The 10,426-nt window shown below is 50.8% G+C and overlaps 1 protein-coding gene across 1 annotated transcript in view; it reads left to right on the forward strand.

Annotated features, from left to right (window-relative positions):
- Positions 1-742: 742 nt before the first annotated feature.
- Positions 743-10,426, forward strand: part of ITGB5 (integrin subunit beta 5) — a 121,833-nt gene continuing 112,149 nt past the window's right edge. Inside the window, exon 1 of the mRNA XM_030328909.1 lies at positions 743-845. Within this exon, the coding sequence (XP_030184769.1) occupies positions 776-845 (70 nt within the window). The 5' untranslated portion in view covers positions 743-775. The remainder of the gene's footprint in view (positions 846-10,426) is intronic.

A 10,426-nucleotide genomic window follows, 5' to 3' on the forward strand; every position in this document is an offset into this window, starting at 1 on the left:
CCTCCGTCTCTCCTCGGGGCGATCGCGCTGCTGGAGGTGCGACTTTGGGAGAGCCAGACGGCCAAGGCAGGATCTCACCATACCTGCTCTCCGTCTCGAAGTCTAGCAATTCAAAGTAATCACGGTTCGCCCCTTGGAGCGTGCCCGTCTTTCCCCGTGGCGCCAGGCTGCTAAGAAAGCAGAGCGAGACCCTCCTTAGAGACTTCGCTCCCCCGGGGCCCCCAGTAAGCGCGGCGTAAGGGACTTGCACCTGGGAGCCCCGGGCTCCGCGTCCCCGGGCGGGTCCCCGCTCGGGGCGGAGCTGGCCCGGCCCGGAGTTCGCCCCGCCCCGCCGTAAACTGACCGTGTGGCAGCCGGGCGGGGGCTTAGAGGGGGGAGAAGGGGAGGAGAGAGGAGGGAGGAAAGTGGAGCCTGGCGGGCCGGAGGGAGGAAGGGAAGGGGCGGAGGCGGAGGGCAGAGTGTGGCGGCGCGTCCCGGAGCCCAAGTCGCGGCCCCAGCGCGGAGCCCGCCCCTCCCCGGCCCAGAGCCGCCCGCCGGGGCGTCCCGAGCCGCGATCCCCCGGCAGCCCCGGGACTCGGCTGCGAGCACTGCGGGAGGGATGGTGGTGGCGGGGCGCCAGCCAGCGCAGCCGCCAGCTCCTCCCGCCCGGCCAGGGGGGCTGTGAGCCGGGCATGCGGCTGCGGCCCCCGGCCCTCGCCCCCCGCGCTCCGGCCTCGGCCCCGGGCCCCCGCGGAGCCCGCCGTCCGCGCCGCCGCTGAGGCCGGGCGCCCCCACCATGCCGCGGGCCCCGGCGCCCCTGTACGCCTGCCTGCTCGGGCTCTGCGCGCTGGTGCCCAGCCTCCCAGGTAAGCCGCGTCGCCCGCCGCGCAGAGAAACTTTGTCCCGCTGGGAGCCTCCCGCCGGCGGCGTGGAGGGCGGGGCGAGGGGCGCTGTCTGGGTGGGGGAGCGTCTTCCGGGCTCCCACCCCCCAGGGGGCGAGCGGCGGGGTGCCGCCCGGTGGGGGGCTCGCGAGGTGCGTGCGCCACCCCGCGCGCAGCCAGCAGCCGCCCCGGCGGGCTGTCGTCGGCCGCCGGTCAGTCCCGGGCCGAGGAGGAGTCTCCCCTTCCTGTGTAAACAGCCTTGCCCGGCTCCTGACCGGCCCGCGTGCGCCCGCGCCCTCTGCCCGGGGAGGGCCGCCGCCAGCCCTGCGTGGGGGCCGGGGCGCCGCGCTCCCGGGCACAAAGCGGCCCTTGTGGCCGGCCGGGGGCGGGCGGGCTGCGGGGAGGCGCCGAGGGATGCCGCCAGTGCCCTGGTCCCCAGAAGGCGAAGGGCAGCGAGGGGGGCGCGAGAGCCGAAGTCCTTGCTGGAGCCACGGCTACTCCGGAGGGCTTGTCTCTTCGAACTGCGGGTGCTCGGGGCCCCTAAGCGCATCCTAGAGTTTCACAGCACCCAGTTTAACGGCCTTCTTTTAAAAGTTTAATCCCCTTGCTTCCTCCCGAAGCCACCGCCAAACCCTTGGGACACCGGCGTCCCAAGTCACAGCCCCACCTGGGACTTACCGACCTGACTCCTGCCTGGGTTTATCCCGAGATACACGAAACACTCGCCCTGGAACATTCCCCTAACTCTGGAGGATTCTGGGGCGGAGGGCAGGAGGTGTGCTATTGCTTTGGCGCGATACTGCCAGGGGCTGGAGGCTGTGTGAGGAGCCCTCACTTACCTGCTTTAAGTTTTCCGAGTTGGGACGAGAGTGGATGTGGCAGTTAGGAGGCCCCAGAGGAAGGATGCTCCGTTTTTGCGCAGGAGCTGACAGACAGATAAGCCACCCCGAGCCCCTACCAAAAAATCAGGAAGCTCTAGCTTTTCTCCTTTCCCGGAGGAAATAATTGTGTCCTTTATTGCTTCATTCTCTAGCAGGCCCACGATACTGGATTGCTCTTGTGCCTGGCTGCCAAGGGAGAGGGCACTAGTCCCCTACGGGGCCTCATTTACATGAAGACCTGGAGGTTTACCTCTGAGAAGGAGGAGGGTTCTGGGCAAACAAAAACTTCTTTAGGCCCTAATGCAAACTTAATACTGGAGCATGATATCTTTTATGGGAAAATAATCACTGTAGAACGTGGAGTAGATCAGTGGTTTCCAAACACCCATCTGGCAAGCAGTGCCCATCGCTGATGTTTTCATGGGTCCTCAGGGAAATGCAGCTCAGAGAAGGATGGCAGCTTGTGGCACACACAGGAATTTATCTTTGTCAGTGGTCCCCTGCCTCACAGGACTGCCCTTTAATTTGAAATGATGTCTTTTTTATTTTTGGTTGGTATAGTTGGTTTCATTTATTTGATTTTTTTAATGATTTATAGTCATGACAGAGGGTAGTTTTTCTTTTTGGCAAAATAAAAAATCTAGCAATCCTGTATAAATTTCCCCTCCTCTTTTTCTGTTTCTTCTGTTCTTTTTTTTTTTTTTTAAATAAACTTTAAACTTTAAAGTTTATCTATTTTGGGAGCGAGAGGGAGAGAGAGAGAGCTCATGAGCACACAAGTCGGGGGAGGGCAGAGAGAGAGAATCCCAAGCAGGCTCTGCACTGTCAGTGCGAACCCGATGCAGGGCTCAGACCCACAAACTGTGAGTCATGACCTGAGTCAAAGTCAGACGCTTCACTGACTGAGCCACCTAGGCGCCCCTGTTTTGTTCGAAATGTTCTGTGAAATCCCAAAGTTTGGCAACTGCTAAAGGAGATGATTTCTAAGTTGCCTTACAGCTTGACCTTCTGCAATTCTAATAAAAACTCAAATGTTTCCATTTGTGAAGAATTCTTTTAATATATTGCTTTCCATTTGCGTTGTGATTTCCGTTTTTCACAGTTCATATGCATCTTCACAGTGATGTCCATTTTCCGAATGGGCCCAAAAGGGCAAAGTGACTTGCCCACTCTTCCTTGTCCACTGATGGATCTCAAAAGCTTTTTGGTCTAGTGCCCTTTGTCCTACATGATGCAGTTTAGGTAGGGAGAAAAGCATTGAGTCTTGGTGGTTTATTTCCAACTCCTTCTGAATTCCCTTTTCTTCTGCTGCTGCCTGCTAGAGCTCAGCCAGCCTGCTGTGGGCCAGCAGGGCCATGATGGAGCGAGCTCATCACTGGCCTCCAGACCGGTCACCTCCCTCTCAGCCCCGGAGCCTCTCAAGGTTGGAAGAGACTGACACATATTTGTGTGATTTCTCCTAGTGCCCCAGGGTTGCTGAGCCGGCTTCACACAGACTTTGAAACAGTTTTTCTTTTCCTTCCCTTTTCTTCTTTTTTTCTTGAGGCCCCACAGGTACTTTTCCCAGAGCTTGTTTCTGTCTGGCTCCTAGGAACATGACTGGAAAGAAAAACCTTCATTGCCCAGTGAAAGAAAGAGGTGACCCACGGGGCCATGCCTGCCTGGGTGTCCCTAGACCAGTGGCCAAGTTGCACGTCTGTTGCTTTCACTACACTTCCATCCCTGTGCTGAATCCAGCAGGAAGCAGACTTTTAATTGAAGAGGACTCATTTCAAACGTCTCTGGCAGGTTGACCAGCCCTCTCCTATTCAGAGTTATCTCCTGCTCTCCTTATCCCATGGCCAAGAGCCTCTGGACAGGACTCGAGGACATGGTCTTCCCACAAAACCAGAGAAGGGCTTCTCTGGGGTGAGGCCTTTGCTCCCTGAGAGGGAAGGGGAGGAGTGTGGTATTGATGCTGCTGCAGGACTGGAGTCATGTTTACTATCATAGTTTATTAAAAAAAAAAAAAAAAAATCATATGTTCCTTTAGTGAATGCCCTGCCAGTTAGAATGCTCTGAATCCTAGGAGAGCCCTGTACTCTATTTAGTGGGCTCCTGCTGACAGTGCTCTCCCCTCCACCACATGTTTCATGGCCTGTGAGGGGGCTGCTGGAGTTCGGCCTTGGGTTTGTAGCTCTCTTCAGGTAACCAGGCCTGGGTCTAGCAATAACGGGGCAGTGAAATGCAAACAGTGGGCTTGGTCTGGAGACTGCTGTTTACCCTAGGTATTTACATTTTAGCTCCATCATCCTTGAGTTGGGGGGAAGGGGGCTTTTTATAAAGGGGATTGAGGCAGAAGAGGGCAGGGTCTAATTAGCTCTAATTAGTATTCTCCTCCTGCTTGTTCTCCGTGCTTATTTAGCTACTGAGGCAACGGAGAATTAAAATACCTAAATACTTGGCAAAAGGCTTTTTGTGCCTGCCTACCCTGGTAACTAGTTTCTCTTCTTGAGCCGGCTCATGGAAATACTCTGAAAAGTTTTCACGATATCAGTAATGTGGAACAATCACTGCCTAAATAATAGTGTCCTTTTCATGTGGCAGTGTGCAGCTGGGTTCGTGGGGGGGGTGGGGCGGACATCTCTTTTCACAGGTATTTTCTGTTGGCTGGGGGTGAAGCTTCAAAAAGCCCACTGCTATAGTTTGTTTGCTTTCTTTCCACTTGGAATGGGATTAATGGCCTTTATAAATGTAAAGGAACACGTTATTTATAGGCCCCATTTGTTTGTGAGGCTTCTTCTTGCTTCTGTTGAATGCAGGGTTTGATTCCTGGGCCACCTGGTGAAAAGTTTGCTCATAGACAGGCCTTGACACATCCCCTGTGGTGGATGCTGGAGGGGCAGGTAGTGTGGCCTACCCTCCTTACTGGATTCCCTCCCTCACTCACCCTCCTCCCCTAACACCACCAGAGTTTCTGAGATGCTTGCTGGTCTCGTATAGCTGGGGCCTGCTCCTGCTCTTGTCCCCTTTACCTATCCTCAGCTCTCACTCAGAGTGATTCTGTTAAAACTCAAGTCAGATCATGCGCTCTGCTTAAAACCCTCCAGTGGCTTCCAGAAGTCCTGACAGTGGCCTGCCAGGCCTCTCTGGGAACTCTGACTTCCCCGACTTTATTTTTCTCACCACTCCCACTGGCGCACTTGGCTCTCCCTTTTCTTCCAGCACGCCACCTATGCTGCACAGCGGGCCCCTCTCTGGGCCTGGGGTACTGTCTCCCCAGATATCCGTAGGGCATGCTGCCTCCACCCTGCAGCCCTTTCTTGGCGGTCTCCTGCTCAGCAAGTTGTCCCTGGCCACCCGCAACTAAACCTCCTGCCTCACATCCCTCCTGTCTCTTTTCTTTCCTTAATTTTTCTCCTCAGCCCTCATCGTCATCTCGTGTACTTACTGGTCTTGTTCACTGTCAGTGCCCTCTTCCCCAATGAGGATTCTCCCCCAACCGGAAGCACCGTGAGGGCAGAGGGTTCTGTCGATTTTGTTTATCACTGTGGCCTCTGCCTAGGATATTGCCTGGGTCATATTTGTTGAATGGATGGATGAGCTTGAGTCTTGGCAAGATTTTTTGAGCTGGGATATATGATAGAGGCCGTGTATTGCACCCCCTGAATTGTTTGCATGAGAATGCTGAGGCCTGGAAAGAGTAAGTGCCTTGCCCAAGGTCATGTAGCCAGTAAGTGGCCGAACAAGTACTTGGATCTTTTGTGTCCAGGATAGCTTCTTCCCATAATTCCAGAAAATGTCCCCTCCTCTGTGAAGCCTACTCTGCCCCCTTCGGGTAGGTGGAATTGGCCTGTCCTTCCCTTGCTCCCACAGCACATTCTGTTACACTAGGGGCCGGGTGTCCCCCTCACATACTGCGTGGCAAATTAACCAGGCCTTATTTACCTTTAGGTTCCTAATACAGCCACAATGGATCCCCCCTCCCATCCCCACTCCACTACCCCATGGTTTCAGTGGTCTTTAAAAAACCCCTCAATTTTCTAAAAACGTAAATCAGTTTTAGATATACAGGAAAATTGAGAAGATAGTACAGAGAGTTCCTATATACCCCACACCCAGTTTGCCTATTATTAGCATCTTACCTTAGTACCGTATGTTTTTTTACAATTAATCAGCCACATTGATACATTATTATTAACTACAGTTCACACTTTATTTTTGTAATAATTTTTTTAACGTTTATTTATTATTGAGAGATAGACACAGAGCATGAGCAGGGGAGGGGCAGAGAGGGGGGAGACACAGAATCTGAGGCAGGCTCCAGGGGCTGAGCTGTCAGCACAGAGCCCGATGCAGGGCTCGAACTCATAAACTGAGAGATCATGACCGGAGCTAAAGTCGGACGCTTAACCGACTGAGCCACCCAGGCGCCCCAGTTCATACTTTATTTTATTTAATTTTTTAAAAAAATAAGCCCCAGGGTGCGCCTGGGTGGCTCAGTCGGTTAAGCATCTGACTTCGGCTCAGGTCATGATCCCACGGTTCGTGAGTTTGAGCCCCGCGTCGGGCTCTGTGCTGACAGCTCAGAGCCTGGAGCCTGTTTCAGATTCTGTGTCTCCTTCTCTCTCTCTGACCCTCCCCCATTCATGCTCTGTCTCTCTCTGTCTCTCTCTGTCTCAAAAGTAAATAAAAACGTTAAAAAAAAATAAAATAAAATAAAATAAAATAAAAATAAGCCCCAGGCCCACTTAAAAAAAAGAAAACTTGAACTCACGACCCTGAGGTTGTGAGTCACATACTCTACTCATGGAGCTAGCCAGGTACCGCTGAGGTTCATACTTTAGTCTGATTTCTTTACTTTTTACCCAATGCCCCTTTTCTGTTCTAGGATCCCATTCAGAATGCCACATAAATTGAGTTGCCTTGTCTCAGTCTCCTTTGGACTGTGACAGTTTCTCAGTCTTTTCTTGTTTTTGATGACCTTGACAGTTTAAAATTTTTTTTTAATGTTTGTTCATTTTTTAGAGACCAGAGACAGAGCACGAGTCGGGGAGGGGTAGAGAGAGAGGAAAAGACAGAATCTAAAGCAGGCTCCAGGCTCTGAGCTGTCAGCACAGAGCCCGATGCGGGGCTCAAACTCACATGTGGTGAGATCATGACTTGAGCTGAGGTCGGACACTCAGCCACTGAGCCACCCAGGCACCCTGATGACTTTGACAGTTTTGAGGAGATATTTTGTAGATTGTCTGATGTTTTTCCTCATGATTAGGCTGGAGTTATGGTTTTTGGAGAAGGCCATAGAGGTAATCAATTGCCTTTTTAAAAATTATTATTTGAATAGGTAGTATAGTCACATGATTTTTTTTTTTTTTATAGTATAACAATTGTACAGTGAGAAATCTGTTTTCCATTCTCAGTGCCCATCAGTCTAGCATCTTGCCCTGACCCCTTCCCTCACACATTACCCCTGTTAGGTTTCTTATGTATCCAGGGTGTTTTCTACACGTATGTTACAGATATCCCTCCCCTGGGGCACTTGGTTGACTGAGTAGGTTAAGCCTCCGGGTCTTGATTTTGACTCAGGTCATGATCTTGTGGTTTGTGAGTTCAAGCCCTACATCAGGCTCTGCCCTGACAGTGCTGCTTGGGATTCTCTGTCTCGCTCTCTCTCTGCCCCTCCCTTGCTCTCTCACTCTCTCTCTCTCTCTCAAAATGGATACATAAACTTAAAAAAATTAAAAAAAGCAAATATTCCTCCCCTATGTTTGTTGAAAGCACTATACACACTGTTGTATGTCTTGCCTTTTATTTGCAACTTAACAATATATCGAGGTAAGGTTCGTATCAGTATATAGGGAGCATGTGCATTCTTTTTTAAAACTGCATATTATATGCAAATATATGAATTTGTTTTAAAAATACAAGTCATATCTGTCAAGCGGGGTGTTCTGCAGATGTGTGATGTTCAGAAAGGTAGTCTAAGATGGGAACTGGCCTTCCTGGGGCATATATTTACAGTTCATGGTAACATCTTTGGACCAATGACTAGTTGCTAGATTTGTACCAGAAACATTTCATTTATTGTGTGAGAAGTATGGGGGGCGTGGTTCAGGATATGAGGAGAGGCACTCCATTGTTGCCACTTTTTAAAAAAGAAAACAACAATAATGAAATGTCTTTATTTTCTGTTGTCTTGACAACAGTGACTAAAATGTAATTTAGGATCATGAGAAACCCCGCTTCTCGCTTGAATCATGAAGATGACACACACACACGAACCATTCTGAATGTTACGATCTGTTACTGTTAATGTGCTTTCTAGGGTGAGAACACACCCTATATACTCACGATGCTTTTCCCACTCTCCCGGCTGAATAGTGTCATGTCCCCTCTCTCCCTGCCAGTATAGGGTTATTCTAGCTCGGTACTCATTGCTGTTAACCCACTGAATGTTTTGGATCAGGAAATTCCACCTGCTGGATGTGTGATGTAGCAGGTGTTGTCTGACCTTGGACATGTGGGGTGGACAGAGATGGGGAGAGACTGCATGGAGGGAGGCTGGCAGGAAGCCACTGCAGGAATCTAGACTCAGTGCAGAGGGCCTGGCTTGGGCATTGTGGGGCCAGAGAGGGCAGGCAGGAAGGGCTGGATTAAAAGCAACATTTCATGCATCTTGAAGGAATGATCGACCGGACGTGGTAGCTGCCTGGATATGATTGATGAAAGAGAGGGGTGAGTCGATGAGTTTCGGAAGGAGAGCGTATTTTTAGATTATGGTTTGCACTAAACCCCGGCTTCGGGGGTGTTAAGGGCTGCAGGCAGTTGCAGTTGGACTGGAAATAGTCACAGTGCAAACCAAGAAAAGATGTGGCCATCGTCTGGGCCACTAGTGCCTATTTCCATGACCTAGACACGACACTCTGACATTTGGGAACTCTAGCTGTTTAGCTTTTTATTCATTGCTTCCGTCCTTTCAAAATGCTGTTGGTGCCGAGTGACTCATCCAGCCAAATCCAAACTCTGAAATATTAATAGGTGGAGAGAGGAGAAATGCCAAGGGAAGAGCTCTGGTGCTGTGGTGGGTGTCAGCACACAACCTATGCTTTTGGTTCCTGGAGTGCCTGTCTGATCCCTGTTACCCGGTACACTGAGCTCCCGGGGAGCAAGGCTCATTCATCTCTGTATTTCTAGCATCCCCTAGTGCAGAGCTTGGCATTTAGTACGTGCTTCGTGCAGGCTTTCTTGAATTTGAATTTGTCCCAGGAGCCTAATTTTAGAGAAATCATTTCGAGTGCAGCACAACTACTTTACTGTTGCTTGTCAATATGTAATAATAGAATCAATTAGGAAATCAGGACAACACGTATTTTACAGTTGTTCAGTATGTTTTCATAGCAGATGTCTGTCCCATCCTTTGAGCCTCTTCAGTATTACCTCCAAGCTCTTGTAGGCTGACAAAACAGAAGACCAGAGCCGAGTCTGTCTGGGTCCGCACTGAGGAGCCTTATTGCCTTGAGCTCAAGACCCTCCACCCAAGTTCCTAAAGCTCAGTGATGAATGAGGCCCTGGTATTTAGAAAGTGGTCTTTGTGAATTTCTGTGCATCTAAGCAGAGACACGAATAAGACAGCTGACCTCAAATTCCTTTCTGATTGAGAGCCTGTTATAGATCTCCTCAAGGAGATCCCAGAGCTCAGTGGTCACACTGCCCTGAGCCTGGGCTAGGTCAGGGATTGCCAGGCAGGTCCCCAGTTTGGGCACTTGCTAACTAGCACCCCTTCTGACCTCTTTCTGGCAGACGGGGCTCCTTGTTTCAAGTCACTGACTCCTGTTTTCTCATGTTTTCATCTCTAAAATGAGCCAGCTCTAAATGACTTGGCCAGCTCATTTTAAAACAGTTCTAGCTCTGAGGGTCTGCAACTCCCATGATTTTATGGAAATGATTTTGGGTGTCAAAGGAGATGGTGTGCCACAAGGACCTGAATTTTTTTGTTAAATTTTTAACATTTATTTCTTTTTGAGAGAGGGGGAGGGGCAGAGATAGGGACACAGAGGATCCCAAGCAGGCCTCGTGCTCTGACAGAGCCATATGAACCATGAACCCATGAACCATGAGATCATGACCTGAGCCGAAATCAAGAGTCACCTCTTAACCGGCTGAGCCACCCCAGGTGCCTCAAGGGCCTGAATTTGTACTTGATAAGGAGAGCAGGGGGAAAGTCACTTTCATTCTGGATTTGATCCCTCCACCCCCATTTGAGTTTCTGACACGTAAGGAGATTTGACCACAAAGTGGAACTAGCATTTTGAAACTCTTCCTGCCTACATATTTTTTTTAAGCCTATTTAAAAGTCATCAAGTGAGTGGATTCGCTTTAAAATGAGAAAGGAACTTGTCAGTGCAAGCAGGAGGCAGGCAGGCCCGAATTCCCAGTGGGCTGGATTCAAAGACCTTCTTGGTTAGTGTTTGGACCTGGGAAGGGCTCTTCTGCTGAAATGAGGTTATGCATGCTATCCCAGCTTGTTTCTCCAGCGAAATGTGTTCTGAGTCCAGGGCTTGCACCCAGGAGGTCCTGTTGCAGGTCTGGCAGTGAGATTGGAGACCCCCAGCTCTGTGGGTGTGGCAGGGGCTCAGCAAGGCGGCTGGTGGTGCCCAGGAGCCCAGAGTGCAGCATCGAGCTGGGGGAAAGCATCTGACTTTACTC

This window comes from Lynx canadensis, chromosome C2 (assembly GCF_007474595.2).
Source record: "Lynx canadensis isolate LIC74 chromosome C2, mLynCan4.pri.v2, whole genome shotgun sequence".
In the NCBI taxonomy this organism is placed as follows: Eukaryota; Metazoa; Chordata; class Mammalia; order Carnivora; family Felidae; genus Lynx; species Lynx canadensis.